The sequence below is a fragment of the Tachysurus fulvidraco genome, chromosome 23 (assembly GCF_022655615.1).
Source record: "Tachysurus fulvidraco isolate hzauxx_2018 chromosome 23, HZAU_PFXX_2.0, whole genome shotgun sequence".
NCBI lineage: Eukaryota > Metazoa > Chordata > Actinopteri > Siluriformes > Bagridae > Tachysurus > Tachysurus fulvidraco.
The window spans coordinates 15,095,286-15,111,841 of NC_062540.1; the positions used below are offsets into that span (position 1 = coordinate 15,095,286).

The window sequence follows — 16,556 nt, forward strand, 5'->3', positions numbered from 1 at the left end:
CTTTAAAATCCTTAGCTCTGTGTTGTTCTATGTAGCTCTGTCTTTGTTCGATGTATCACCCACCATGGTGCAGGACAAACTGTGTCTCATTTCACTATGTACTGCGTCTGCTATATATGAAAGCGTATTAAATAAATTATACTCTTGTTTAGGGCATTAAGCGACAATTGCATTATTAAACCACAAGAGGGAGGGATTTCCTTTCAATTGTTTAATCTATTGTCTTCACCAATGTTATAACTACATTCTCCCACATGGTGGCAGCACACACGTCGTGAAATAATTGTAAATTTTAAGCATTGCTTCTAAACATTATGTCAGTTCAGAGTCATTAAAACTACATTGTCATTTCTTTGGAAAAATATTTTGAAAAATGAACACAAAAAGGCTGTTCAAATAATACAAGTGCTTGAACATTTAATAAACAAATGCTTGCCCACAAAATTAATTTAGAGTTGGGTTTTAAATTAAAAATGGTTTTTGAATTGAAGTAATAAATACAAATAAAGATCTCGTCTTTGTCATTCTACTGGAGACAAATTTATTTCAGAGATAAATTTTACTACAGAAAAATAAAACGCTAATTATTATGTAATTCTTCATTAGTAGGATAAAAAATATAAAAAAAAGGGGACAATAAATAATGTTTTTTTTATTGTCCCCTCTACCAATATCGTAAGCCATGTTGTAAAAAAAATTCATAACCTATAACATATAATAATTAAGCCCATTTAAGTTCCAAGTTGTAACACTGCAGAAAGTAAAACCATCATTCTTGAGGGAAATACTGCATTAATTTCCTAAATTTTGATTTGTTTCTGCATTTAGAATGTGTCCTTCAGATCATTTTGAAATGAGAATGTTTTAGAGGAGTTATTATATTATATTATATTATATTATATTATATTATATTATATTATATTATATTATATTATATTATATTAATTCTATTAATCTTTATATTAACCTTTTGTTCTAGGTTTATGTTCTGTAAAGCTTCTTTGAGACAATATCAATTGTAAAAAGTGCTATACAAATACATTTGAATTAAATTTGAATTGAATTACTGACTCGTGTAGACTGACATGTTAAGATGTTAATTCATGGTGTGTGTGTGTGTGTGTGTCAGGGTGGGGTTAAGGTTCTAATCACTGGCCCGTGGCAGGAGGCTAGCAGTCAGTACAGCTGTCTGTTTGATCAGATCTCTGTTCCTGCTTCGTTGATTCAGCCTGGAGTTCTGCGTTGTTACTGCCCTGGTAAGTCTTGACTCATTTACACACATACAGGAAACTTTTAGCTAAACAAAAAATATTCGTTTCATTTAATCACAAAAATATTCTAATCAACACTTCTTGTACATTGTAATTTGCTACAATGCAAAAACTGCTGTCCTCCTAATTTTCCTCCACTGACTTGTGTTTTAATTGAGCCGAGCTTGTATAACCTCTTGGGTCTGTTTTTTGTTAAACCTTGCATGAGAAGTGCTGGCTGAACTCTCATGGGCTCTTCTCTCTGTTCAGCTTGAATGATTAATATGTGTGCTCTGTTTGTCTTCTTGTAGCCCATGACACAGGATTAGTGACTCTGCAGGTGGCAGTCAGTAATCAGATCATCTCAAACTCGGTGGTGTTTGAGTACAAGGCCCGTGCACTGCCCTCTCTGCCTTCATCCCAGCACGACTGGCTCTCTCTGGACGGTACGATTTCTTTTTTTCTCAATGCTGCTGCTCTGCGCTTTTGGCTTGCTCCTGCTGTGGAGCCGCTGCAGCTGTTGGTTGAGCAGAGTGAAATTTGTAGAGTGTGTTATTGCTTCCAGTGGAATAGAGTAAGAGTTCACGACTACTTTGAGTTGTCTATGTAAAGTGGTTGACCGGTTGGTGGATTCTGCGATGGGTTGGCACTCCGTCCAGGGTGTATCCTGCCTTGATGCCCGATGATGCCTGAGATAGGCACAGGCTCCCCGTGACCCGAGGTAGTTCGGATAAGCGGTAGAAAATGAGTGAGTGAGTGAGTGAGGTTGGTGGATTGATTTATGATCCATAATTCACATGGCCTCCAGACTCTGAAAGTACTACTGTGATTATACTTAAATACCATTATAAGTACTACAATCTCAAAGATCACAAAATAAATATTTATTTCTTTTTCTTATTGACCATTTCAGTCACATTTCTTTTCACAAAACCTTCAGTTCGACCCATACCGATACTACCTTATGACCTTATAATGAAACTAATCATCTTTGAGCAAGGACCGTTTGCCTATTTGTTTTACCTGCACCTCAGAAATGAAAAGGACTTTAAAAAAAATTTAATCTTACAAGGAAGTCAATCGGTTGGATGTATTTTGAGCTGTCATAAAAACACAAATACACAAATTTGGAATAAAAGATAAAGTGGCTACTGAACATGAATCAACTTAATCATTACTGAATAATTAAGACTCATTATTTGTATCTATTTCTGTACCCCCATTTTGTATATATATTTTGTATATATATATATTTATTTATTTATTTATAAAACTCAGCATTATAATTTATGGATCAAGTAAGAATTTTATAGGGCAGAGCATCTAGTAGAGAAAATGAATTCCTTGTATAATTGTGGTGTCTTAGCCTGGGGCTTTTTTAATTACCCCACATTCTATAAGCCCATTAAATCTGTTTTTTTTTTTTTTTTTTTTTGAGATTTGAGCATAGTACAGGAGGGTCAGTTGTTTTGTCAAGATTGAAACAGCATTAATGTGTCTTCAGTCTCTTAGATTTTGGTGCTGGATCAGTGATGGGCCACTAGAGGGGGACATGAGTGTACATTTTATTTTGATTTGTTTGTCACTAAGACCAAATTCAGATGTGAGAGATTACTGGTTTTCTGTTCTGTCAGGGCTTTATTTTAAGACATAACATGCTGTTTACCTGCTCTGTATTATCTGATGGCTAGAGAGATTCTATTCAAAAAGTCTAAGGTACATACAAAAGTTCATTATCAGAAATTACCATAAAAGCTATTTCTGATTGTTTTAGCAACTCCTGGACTTTGTTTAGTTGTCTGTTGCATTTGTAAGATTGATTTATTTTTCACGTTGCTTCTAACCAATGTTTTAAAGAAGAAAGTGCTTTTGTTGGCAGTGCTGGCATTTCTTTTCCTCTCTGTGGGTAGATCATGCTTTCGAAGGTTACACATTACATATAATTATTAAACCTTATGCAGTTGGATATAATTATAACTTAGAAAGCTTACGTTCTACGCATTTGGTAAGGAGAAAAGCACAGAGACAGGATATTACATGAAGTTTCCGTGAAGACGTGATACAGATTATGTGCCGTTTTCACAGAGCCGTTCATACACATGCAGCAGTCCTCTTTTTGTCCCTTTTTCACACTAAGAACAGCTCTGCCAGATAATCCCATCACTGTGGGACACTTGCCCTCATAAAGCCTGGCTTAATAAGCTTGAGGCCAGCACATTGCATCACACTGGACAGCCTGACTGAGATGAGTGCTGTGGCATCAAAGAGCTCCTGGAAATTTCTGAGCATATGGACACTGAGAAGTGCTTTGCAAGCTGACACACGTCTTCACGCTGATCAGCTGACAGGCACGTCTAGCCGAGCACGTACAATTCTGCATTCTGGACAGTGAAGTAAGGGAGCTACTACATGTGAGTTAGAATAAACATTCCACGTGTATGATGAATTCAGTGGCAGAGAGAAATAAAGGACTTATTTTTTTTACTCTCTATATATTACTATGTGTATGTGGAGTCTGAACAGATGAGAATTGAAACACATTTCCCTTTACTAAGACTTGGATAAGCAGTTTATTGTAAACTCATTTATTGTGTGAGCCTAATAAGGTCAGTTGCTTTTATTACAATTATATCAATAAAAGCATCATGTTGTTAATATATAATACATGGCCACATAATAGAAATTCGACGCTATAGCATAACACTCAAACAATATATGTTTCAAGGTGAGCGCTACATGTGAAATAATGCCTTGGTCATGTGATTAATTATTTAGAGATCAGGGTTTGTAGACTGGATTTACCGTTTTCCTGACAATTATAGTTTAAAACCTGCTTTATTTGTTTGGGAGGAAAATCTATAATGCCAATATATAATGAGCACAAATAGCATTTTCATGCAGTGTGCTAATACATCTGGAGGAATAAGAGTGACTCCAAACCAAAGATAGATTACAATTTTTGAGGCACAATCTGGCAACCCAGGTAGAAATACATGATGATGCAGTAATGTTAAGTGACTAAGTGACATGACATACAGCTAAGTATGGTGACCCATAATCAGAATTCGTTCTCTGCATTTAACCCATCCACACACACACCATGAACACACACCTGGAGCAGTGGGCAGCCAGAGCAGTGGGCAGCCAGAGCAGTGGGCAGCATTTTATGCTGCGGGGAGCAGTTGGGGGGTTTCGTGCCTTGCTCAAGGGCAGCTCAGTCGTGGTATTGCCGGCCCGAGACTCTAACCCACAACCTTAGGGTTAGGAGTCAAACTCTCTAACCATTAGGCCATGACTTCCCCCGTAAATAGGCCACGACTTCCCCATATAAGGCCACGACTTCTCCCATATTAGGCCACGACTTCCCCCATATTAGGCCACGACTTCCCCCGTATTAGGCCGCGACTTCCCCCGTATTAGGCCGCGACTTCCCCCGTATTAGGCCGCGACTTCCCTTGTATTAGGCCACAACTTCCCCTGTAATAAGTCTGATCACAGGAAAAAAGTAATTAGGTTATTTAGGTTTTAATTTGCAAATACCTTTAATGAAATCATGATAGTGTTCCACTAAATAATTAGTTCTTACATAAAAACATTGATGCCTGAAGCGTTGCATTTAAACATTTCCATTATAATTGGATTTATACTAAATTTGGCAGAATTATAGTACTTAGTATAAGAGCTACAGGGACAGTAGATGTAGACAGTAGTCGATAATAGAAACTTTAAAGTTTGTTCTCTGTCACTGACTGCAAGAAACAGCTGAAGAATCCATGGCTCTCATTTGTCGAAGTAGGTTAGATCAAGGTTTAAATCTGTTTATAAGAAACACCAGCACACACTAAAAACCGACATTTATAATGCATACGCATGAATAGTTTCCTACACGTTTGAAATTGCTCTGCTTGTGTGTTCCCATATGCAGTCATGTTAAGAAATTCCTGCTCATTGCTATATATGGTAAACTACTTCTCTTTAAAAGGGTTACATTTGGGAAATGATTGCATGAAAACTTTTCTGCTCATATATTTGCAAATGTGTTATACTGTGGTGCGAGCGTTATGAATGCATGCAAGACAGGCGGCTCTTAATCGGTTATGAAATGCCTGAGCTGTCTCCATTTCCTCATTAAATATACTGGTGGTTAACAAATGACTTCAATGCTGGACCCTCCAAAAGAGGGGTGAGATGGACTAAAATTGCAATGGGCAGATGAAATCGTCTAATGATCCACTCATCACTCTCAGCAAAAAGGTTTATGCGGTTCTTAAAAAAAAAACATTTACTCTGCAAATTTTTCTCTGTGTTCAAAATCCTCAAGCAAAGCCATCAGCCTGTCCACTCTTTCCATGTGTCTCTTATACGATTTATATAATCTTGTGTCTTCTGTCTACACATTGTTGTGAGCACCATAACTTGCAATTACTCTGTCAATTATGTGTGCATGATAGACAGTAAGTGTGATGGCAACTCTTTATAATCAGTTTACCCAGGATTACACAAACACAGAATAGTTAGGAGTAGTATGCACGGTTTACACAAAGAAACTGTGTGTACGCACGGTTGATAAATGACCCACCGGGTGAATAGTACTAGCAGAGAAGATGCATATGCAATGCATGAGTGAACACGTGTACAGGATGCAGCAGTTATATGTGTTTGTTCTGTATGCTTTATGTTAAAATGGAGAGGAGAACAGAGCCTGTATGTGTGGTTTGCTGTGTAATTTGTCTTTAAAGGTGGAATGAGGGTTGCTGCAGTGTGCACTGACAGAATAAAGTAGGGCACAAGCTGGACAAGTGTGTGGAAAGGGACAGCTGCATTGCAGACAGCCCTTGAGGGTAAAGGAGTAAGTAATAGTGAGCCAGCGCCTCCTCTCGTCCATCCTTTTCATTCACAGAGTTGCTTCTCAAAGCACCGTTCACTTTACAAAGCAATGGCTCTCATCACATATCCATGCAGTCATAAACCACACACCATGGACCTTGGTGACAGGTGGACAGGTGTGTTTAGACATTTTGCAATTTTTGCATTTTACCCACTTACACAGTGGGTAAAATTGAAGTTTCATAGCTGTGTGGAATTTTATATGCTCTCTACTTGTACAATGGGGTATCTCAAAAATATGCAAGAAGTTGGATTGGATACTCAAAATTGCATCTTGGTTTGGAGGATTCTCCCAAAATGACCTGGCAACCCATTCGGTGATCCCCAGTAAAGGCAATGGATCCAATGAATGAATGAATGAATCAATCAATTAATGAAAATATTGTCAAAATTCTTTCCTGGTTCATTAAAAATAGTTTAATAGAAATACATTAATATTATTGGCACCGATGTTTCTAAAAGTTCTTATTTAGAATATCTAACAAAAGCATAGACAGTCCTCCATAACTTCCTGTTTCATTTGTGTGACAAGTAAAAATGACTAAGGGAACTTAACCTCTGAATTACTTTGTATGTGTAGAAACACAAAGTTGCACAGATGCCAAATCCTGTTAGTAAATGTTTAAGGTGAAGTTTAGAGAATACACAAATGATACGATGCAAAAGTTTGTTGACCTTCACAGGCTATAAAAGAGATAATAAAATGCTTATCCCCAGCATTTACTAAGAACTTTCAGATAACTGGATTTTGCCCTAGGCCAAATGAGGAGAAAGTTGAGAGAGGGAAAATGTTTCACCAAGGATCATAGATAGGGATGGACTGAAGAGGACTGCATTTTGGGGTCACCAAGTCTCCAAACCTACAATTAGACACGACCTTTGCATCGATAGACTGATAGTAATTTAAAAGACTTGCAAGAAGAGAGCCTTTTTTCCTGCAAACACAACTGCCTGGAATTCAGTAGACTATACTGGAAATGCATACTGTACTGTAGTCAGATGAGACAAAAATAGAGCTTTTTGGCAACAAACAGTGATTCAGCTTTGGCCCTGCCAGGACTCTGAGATAAAGTCCACAGAAAACTTGTGGCCCTGGAGAATCTTGAGTGTTTCTGTATCGGGCAGTGTCAGATTCCTTACTCTTCAATCTCATTATGCATTATAGTAAAATACATTATAGGAGAAGCTGTTTGTAAAGGCTTTATAAAGTAGTACATTGTGTATGTAGGCCATTTTATTAGGAATATTCATGTCTCTATATATGATACAGCAACAGCATAATGCATAAAATCATGCAGATATAGGTCAAGAGCTTCAGTTACTGTTCACATAAAAGAACAGGATGGTGGAAAATGTGATTTCATTTTAAGATGGAAGATATAAAAAGTATAAAAAGGATCGGTGTGAAGGATCATTTTCCCACTTTTTCTTCCTAAAGCATTCTAAATGCATTAAATTGCAAATAGATCTCCTGTGCACAGCCCTCTTCAGGTCACCCAACAGATCTTGTGTTGAATTCAGGACTGAGCTCTGGCTGGGTCATTCAGAAACATTTATCTTGTTTTGATTAAGGCATTCATTTTCACATGGGCCAGATACCACATCAAAATCAGAGCATGGCCAGTTGGTGTTAAGAATAATGATCATGTAATAGAGATGCCAAAAATCTTAAGGTCTGACCACTTAAGCCCAAGTTCGCTTGTCGAGTCCAAGTCCTAATAACACAGAAACTATACAGTAGTAATAACCTCATAGCCACTGTTATAACCAGCAGATGAATCCACTTGTTCTCTGCGGTTACACACATAATTCCTTCAGAAGCCCATGTACATTCATTCACACACTGAATTGTATAAACTGGACCATATTCCCAAGCCCATACACAGGGGTGATGATCTGTTTTGACATACTGCTTAGAGCCGGCAGTTTGGTTATGGACCCACGCATTTTGTTATGAACCGTTTTGCGGTCGTGGAGTTCCTCACGTTCCTAGAGAGAGAGAGAGAGAGAGAGAGAGAGAGAGAGAGAGAGAGAGAGAGAGAGAGAGAGAGAGAGAGAGAGCTGATAACAAACACAGCTGCCTGCCTTGATTTGTCATAATGCAGAAAGGAGGCGGGTCTTTTATCCCTCTGCAGCATTGCAGGTACGGAGCCGCGCGCAGGACAAAAAAAAACCGGAGACGTGAAGGATGTTTGGTGTAACCAAAACACTCGGGTGTCTCTGAACCATCTTTTTCTGTTTGTTTGTTTGTTTTGTCTGTTCCTGTGCGTAAAGATCCACAAATACGCTCTGAAGTTTCTTTTTGTCGACTCTACAGCCGCCCACACACCCGTTGACTTCCTGTACTCGGCGATTTCTTTCAGCGCTTTGAAAGTTGCACGTTTACAATTTGCTTGTTTACCTCTGCGAGTAACACAATGCGGTGCTGGGGTGGGCGTGTTTCCTAAAGCACTGACAATGAGAAACGGTGTCACGTGATCGCGAGAGCCTACACACTTCATTGTAGTTCATCACGAGCAAATAAAATAAATAAATACGTCGTGGAAAATCCGAGTGTGCGTAAAGTTTCCGGTTAACACATGCAGCACGAAGCAAATATAGAACCATGAAGGCCGACCACTTTATAAATGGTCATGGAAGCATATGAGATCAGTTTAATACATATAAGTTTGTTAAAGATTAGGGGAAATTGGATAGAAGAAAGGCGAATGGTGGGTGTGGCAGTGCGTGCGTCCCGGCAACAGGAGGCACAGCCGTTTATTGCAGTGGCATTATTGATTTGCGCAATGTTATTTATGAATGTTTAATCAACGAGCCGGGCCATAAATAATGGTAACGCACATTTTGTCACACTGTGTTTTCTGCACACAAACCAAACCGGAAATCATGCGCAAACTGGCAATACAGTTATAAAGAGCCAGTGGCGAAAGAAAGAGAGGAAGGAAGGAAGGAAGGAAGAAAAGTGGGTCGCGTGTTTGAATGTTACCCGTGCGACCCGCCGTCTGTCTTTCACTGCGGGCTAACAGGGGCACAGGGTGCAGGGGATGAAGGGAGGGGGGATAGAGGGAGGGTGAGAAAGAGAGAAGGGAGCAATGGGAGCGCACGGAGTGAGCGGGCTTTCTCTTTCTCTCTGCGCTTTTCTGCACGCCGATTTTTCTGCACTTCTGTTCCGCCGGGGAGGAGAGCACTGAGCACCGTCCCTGCTTTAAATAGGATTGCGCGTGAACATTTCCCAGTGCGAAAACTGACACACTGCACCTCTCTCTCTCTCTTTCTCGCTCTCTCTCTCTCTTTCTCTCTCTCGGGGACATTGGTCAGGATGCCGATGACTGACACCTGCTTCTCCTAAAGACACGGAGACCGTGTGCATTGCAGGGGACTTCCATGGCCAATAAAATAGAAGGTCGGACGCGTTTGAATAACCATAGCTTGTCATTGTGTGTGCGTTTTGTGTTTGTGTGTGCCTGTAGTAGTCTGTGGATAAGCAAAGTTGCGTGCACTTAGCTTACTACAAACAAAAGATGTCTTTAGATCAGCAACTTGTGCACTCCAGTGCAGGTCTGTCTGTTGGTACGATTTTATTTCTCAGGGTTTCCCTTTCCGTCAGTGAAGAAATGGCTGTTATTTCACTTGTGTTTTTTATGGTGGTTATGTCGGACTTGCTTCTGATGTCTGTTTCTTTAGCCTATAAATCACTAAGATTACATTCAGTTCAATAGCGCATCGTAGTGCCGTGTTTTGAGTACACATGGTAGTCATTAAGGAAAAGTTTTATAATGTAAAGATAAAGGAAGTGGTTGAATTTTAACACACGTGGTCAAGTGTGTGTTGAACTTAGTATATTTTAATATTTAAAAACTTAAGCAAATCACTGTACATCGACTGTACGTACGCAAAAGAATGAATCCCACTACAAAATAATGTTTTTTTTTGTGCTCAGTAACATTTTTTATCACATTACTTCTTTTATGTATTGTTATTTCACGTATTAGGTGTACAAGCTCATACACGGGGCTTTGCTCCGGGTTGTTTGTTTGTTTGTTTGTTTGTTTGTTTGTTTGTTTGTTTGTTTGTTTGTTTGTTTGTTTAATCTGTTGCACTTAATCACCAAGAGCAGTAGTCGTGACTAAACCGTACAGAGATAGAGAGAGAATGTAAGAGATAGTATTATGCCTATGGTAACTATGGTTACCTCTAGTGGCATTCTGTTTGGCTCTGCTCTTTAGTGCAGTAGTGTGCAGCACAGATCAGGACGCAGCAGTGGTGACCGTCTTCAGCACAATGGACAGCACTGACCTTTACAGTCATTCTTTATTATACATCCTTTCTTTTTTTTTAACACTGAAATCAAGCTGATGTTCAGCTAAAAGCCGTTTTTCTAAGAACTTTTGCCCAACAACCTGTTGATATAGTTAGAGTCAAGACAAGACAGCCATAAAACCTGAAGCTTTTCTCAGCTCTACTAATTTTACATAAATCCCTTGTTTTTTCTAAACTTGGTATCTTTAAAAACAACTGTCTTTCATCTTGCCTAAGTGTTACATATTTCATACAGACTTCTTCCACTTCTCCTGACTTTTAACATTTTATAAGCTTTTTTCCAGCGTGACATGATACATGTTTCCAAGTTTTATACCTATATCGATATCCGCATACGCTTTTAGCAGTTACATTAAACTGATCTGATATAATGGTGTCCATCATGAGTCTAAGTGGTGCACTTTAGTCTCTTGTGTTGTCTGTCTGAAAGGACTTTTCTCAAGATGCCATTTCCTTTGAGACCATTTCGGAAGAAAAACCGAGCAGTGAACTGGAAGTAGCTACCTGAGAGACTGGCTGGACCTCAGGGTCTTTAAAAATGGAAAGCTGTGGTTAAAAGAGAGAGGCTGTCAGGAAAAAGGGCACATTTATTGTTAGTCATTACACTTTCTGCAGTAGACTCTGATTTTTTTCCTTTTCTTGAATTAGAGTTTAGTTTTACTGCAGTGATTAAAGTTGATATTTTATATTTGATGCTTGAAAGTGCAAATCAATTCACATTTTCAGCATTAAAGGAACCTCAAAGGTTTGAAATTCTTTTAATGCTGATAACAACATAAAACAGTATTTTTAGTTATCTTCTGTTTTCTTATTTTTGTCATTTAAATGAAAATGAAAAACTGTAAAATTAATCATTAATCAACTATTCATTCCTACATTGTTTATTACCACTAATAAATACTATATTATAGCCTAAACATTACTTACTGGACAAATCCTAATCACAATTAGTAAGTTAAAGTTTTTTTTCAGTTGTTTATTCTTATTACATTCTTTTTTCAAAAGTCACAGTAGATTGCTTGTACTCCAAAAGAAATGGTAGGAGATGGAGGTTGTTATTGTAAGTCCTTTAAGGTCTAAATGACATCTTTTGTCTTGGAAAATCTTGTTGTTTTTTAAATCTAAAATTAAAATCACTGTGGAATTCCATAACACATACCTGTAGCACAGTGTTTAATAAATGCATGTTAATGTAGAAAAGCCTGTTAGTGTGTTGTTTATGAAAACGGAATCTACTCAGAATCTGTTTGCTGTACTTTTAGTCAAAGTAGTGCATTTGTTTTTGCATCAGTAAACTGTCATATCATGACAAATAATGCAAACTGGTTTAACCAGGGCATGTCTGGAAGGATGAGCATAACCGTTTATCACAGAGAATCCCAGCACCGAGTTAATGTGTTTTGCCATTTGTTTGTGTGGATACTAAATTGGAGATGTCCATTCAAGAGGAAAGAAAAGGACCATTAAAGTCTGTAGAGGTTTCTTATGTGCTAGAGAGTGGAACAGAGTGCAATGTGTACCGTATATCACCAGTCTGGATGGTTGACACTTGTACTGAGTTTACCTCTTTGAAGGTAAATAAGATTTGTAATGCAGTTGGCTTCCTGAGAAAAATGTCTTACACCGTCTTCATTGTCAGATCAGACTATATCATGAAGCAACAGTGTGTGGGACAAAAAACCTCCTGCATGCTCACATGTGCCATTTCACAAATTTATTGCACATAATTACTCCAATTTGACGGGTTTCACTGCAGGTAAAAAGGATGCTCTGCTCCAAGCTCTGCTTGTCTTAGCTGGAAATGTTCCTGCAATCATATAAATGAATAAGTGTGAGTGGCTCACTGCTGTGCAACTGTAGTGTCTGGTGCTGCACATGGTACCTACTGTACTCTCTGCATTGTCTCCTGCCATGCTTAGTATGGTCAAAATACATCAGAGAAGCTTTAAATGTCTCAGAACTGGCCCATTTCTGTTTGAGAGCCTCCAACCAGTCTCTCGCACCAATGACAAGGCATGCAGTCCACACACACATAGCCTGGTGGGACGCTATTATCGGCTTGTCTATACAGTCGTGGGAAGCACTTTGCCTTTTCCCACAATGGGTCAGGTGGCTAAAGACTCTGGTAAGCAGGCTGAGACCTGAGTAGGAGTTTCAGCTTTAGAACTCTGTGTTTCAAATATTGAGTGCTTGCTGTAGGGGATGAATGGTGGGAGTTATGTGTTTGTGTGTGTGCGTGTGTGCGAGGTGTTTTCTTTCTGCAGCACTGTAAGCCACTTGTTGCTCTAGGCATTTTTGAAGTCTAGACTGAGGACATAGGACGACTTGTACAGTGTCTGTTGTTGAGCAGGACAGTTAATGGCGGCTGCTGTATGGAGTAGTGCCGCCTGCAGGGATACTTTGTTCATGTAAGGCAAGAAAGAAAATGTGTCCTACAAGTATAATAATACAGTATTTCCTGGTGAAGTGCGTTTCCTGTAAGGATTGGATTCATTTAAGTTGGGAAGGTGGGGTAATGTAATAATTACTGGAATATATTTAGGATGTTATTAAGTTTTGCATGCACCTGTCAGGAAAAATAGCATTTTTTCTTTATTATCAGTAGAAATACCCCAGGTGATATACTGTATGCTATTTAAATTGAAATGTAGGTAAAATTCTAATATATTTTGTGGAAATAAGACACTCCAAAAAACAGTTTTCTCTATTCTCCCATTGAAACCAAACCAAAACCCAATATTGACGTATTGAGTTTAAAACAATAAATGAACAATAAAATAGAAACAATAGTCTAAATATGTGCTATGGTCATGTGACGTAGAAATGATCAAGCATAAAGTGTTAGGATATGTGCATTACAAAAATCATTTATAATAAAGGTCAAAATAGTTTGTATGAAACTGTTATTATTTTATTATATTATATTTGTACCTTGTTAACAGACGTCACTTACTCCATGCAAATTGATCAGTACTGTTAAGTACTAGTCATTACTTAACAGATCATGTCCAGAAATGTAATCTCATTTGCATACAACTACAGAACATCACGGCAGTATTATAATTTGTCTACGTAATTCTATAAAATGCTTGTATAATCCAATGTTATAGAAAATAGGCTGAGTAACTCTAAACACTGTTGACTCCTATACATTGTTATTTGTCTTGTATGTTTCTTATAGACTAGATTAACAGCTCTAAACCTGCGTTTACATTAGCAGGTGACAAATCGCTTGTGTTGCTTTGTGTAAAACTGAAATAATGCAGCTTGAAAATTGCCTCTTTGATTTATCTGTAACATAAATATATAGCAAAATATACAATATGAAAGAACTAGAGGCACCAAACATCTCTTGTGCACTACTTTTTTATATTGCGTCATAAAGTCTATATACACATCTAACTTAATGTTTTATTTGTCAAAGTAGGACACGCTCATGGATTCTTTCAGTTGTCCATGGCAAACTATTAATAGGAACTAATTGTATGTAGGATCTTAAGTTGGTAGTGGAAGATGTTGGACCACCTGAGCCATAGGATTGATCAAAGGAATCTTAGTGGATTTGTCTCTTTATCTAAACAGCATAGAATTGAGAAAAGTTCAGTTAACGTGTCATTTTGTCAGTTGCTGCTGAAATCGTGGCTCCACGTCCTGCGTGTACATAAAGCACAAACGGCTTCCTGTCTCTTTATCAACTGCTAATGTGAACATTGAATAGAATAGAGTAGATCTTCAATGTCATTGTTTAAAGACAATGAAAAAGCATTTAGCAACAATCAAACCTTGTAAACAGGTTTCTAAACAGCATTACATACAGAACAAGTAGCATCAAGAGTCATGTTAAGTTTAGAAGCTTTTATTGTCTTTTTAATCATATATAGCTGACGCAATACATAGTGAAATGCGACAACATTTCTTCAGGACCATGGTGATACTGTACATAGAACAAAGACAAAGCTACATAGAACAACACATTTGCAATATAATATACAATATAAACTGACAAGGTATAAATAGATACAAATATATAAATAAACTGAGCTAGTGCAATGCGGTAGAACAAGTGGAGTAACAATGCAGTATACAGCAGTATAGATGTAGAGTATTATTGCACCGAGTTAGGTTTTGGGGGATAGGCAGGGGGTTATAGCAAGAGTCGTGATTGGACATGGTATGCATTTAAACATTTGACTGCCTGGGGGAGAAGCTATTTTTCAGTCTGTTCATTTTAGGACTTATTATTTTGCATCTCGTTTCAGATGGTGGAGGGGAGAACAGGTGATGTCCAGGGTGTATGAGGTGTTTTAAAATGCAGTTGGCCTTTTTGTGAAGTCGGCCACTGTAGATGTCATTGAGTATGGGCAGTAAGATATCAATAACACGCTCAGCTGCCTATAGGGTCAGACTCCCAACTTTCCTCAGTATTCCAGATGCTCCATAACCAAACCATATGAAACCACACAATGTATTTTATAACCAATAATGCCTGCCACAAACAATCTTTATTAAATTCTGTGCATTATTTAACTGAGTTAAATAGGTTTTCTCCTTGCATTGGGTATAAGCAGTGTTAATTAAATGGGGATGAAAATGAAAGGGTCAATGCAGATGGCTGCCTCAGCTGGTACAGCTTGTGCCAAGAGGGCACTGCCTCCTTCCCTGCACTTCCTCTAAATACCAAGTTGTGTCAAGCAGCAGGGTTAAACACTGGGGGAGGCCCTCTTAAATATCACTACGTTCTAGGTCCCCTCCAACATCCTCCGCCATCACATGCCAGAGTTTTAACCTGTACTGATATACTGTAGGTGTGTGATTTTGCATCAATTTATGTCATCCTGTGTGATTGGTTGCATTTTACATACAGCAGGAACCTCAGTGATTCATCCATTTTAGTGATGTTTCCTAAAAGAGCAGTGTTCAGCATTACTGCATATCTTACAGCTAGCAATGAGTTCGAGATCATTCCTGAGAAGCCCGAATCTATTATATGGAATTGCATTTATTTGTTATGCCCTGCAGTAACAGTCTACAGAGCTGAGCATTAACTATTTGAGCAAGTAGAAATCGCATTGTAAAAGCTGCAAATAAAAATAAATATGTTTATTTACACCAAGTGAAAACAGCTTAGATGTTACACACATATGAAGAATAAGAAACCTTTATTTGTCATGTAGACATTAAAGCACAGTGAAACTCTTTTCTTTCCATATCTTAGCTTGTTAGGAAGTCAGGGGGCAGATCACGTGGTCAACCATGATACAGTATCTCTGAAATAAGGTTAATGGCCTGCTCAAGGGCCCCACAAGGGCAGCACTGGGGGCTTGAACTTCAAACCTTCTGTTCACTAACCCCTAGTCTTAACCACTGCACTCGGAAGTAGCTAGTGACAACTTTCAATATGAGTCCATAGGAGCTGAAGGAAAATTTAAGAAGGCTTTGGATGAAGGAGAAGACTTTCCATTGAGTTTTGGAATGTGGTGGAATGTGGTTGTGTGGATTTGCTGATTCAGCCACAATAGCATTAGTGAGATAAGGCAGTAATCAGTGATGTTGAGCAAGGAAGTCTTGTGTGTAGTAGAAGTTCCAGGTTCAGTGGGGTTGAGATCAGGGCTCTATGCAACACTCATGTCCTTATGGACCTGCTTTGTGCACAAGTGCATTGTTATGTGGAACTTCTTTGGGCTTCTTAATTCCAGAGAAAGAAAATCTTAATGTTACGACATACAAAGACATTCTCAATCATTTTCTGTTTCCAACTTTGTACCACATTGGGGTATAATCAGGTGTCCACATACTTTTGGCTGTATACTGTAGTGTAGCTTGGTGTACAACTAGGCATAAAATGTTTGTAACAGAATAATTTAGCAGAATTAGCTAAGCTAATTAAGAACAGTAGCTATCTGATACTAAGACCCTAGCTTAGTGTGTGTGTGTGTGTGTGTGTGTGTGTGTGTGTGTGTGTGTGTGTGTGTGTGTGTGTGTGTGTGTGTGTGTGTGTGTGTGTGTTTGAAAGTGAAGTAATTAACAAAAGCAGATTTGCTAGCAGTCAAATCTCACTTAAATTACTGTAACGGAAACATATTTAGACAATAGCACATA

General features: G+C 38.4%; 1 protein-coding gene across 8 annotated transcripts in view; it reads left to right on the top strand.

Annotated features, from left to right (window-relative positions):
- camta1a (calmodulin binding transcription activator 1a) overlaps positions 1-16,556 on the top strand; it is a 380,235-nt gene that overhangs the window by 343,727 nt on the left and 19,952 nt on the right. For 7 of the 8 annotated variants that reach the window (XM_047807177.1, XM_027170434.2, XM_047807178.1 and 4 more), the window contains 2 exons: positions 1,130-1,256; positions 1,562-1,696. In XM_047807177.1, the coding sequence (XP_047663133.1) occupies positions 1,130-1,256; positions 1,562-1,696 (262 nt within the window). Of the gene's footprint in view, positions 1-1,129; positions 1,257-1,561; positions 1,697-9,209; positions 9,541-16,556 lie in introns of those variants that run through there. The other variant, XM_047807183.1, reaches the window with a different exon arrangement.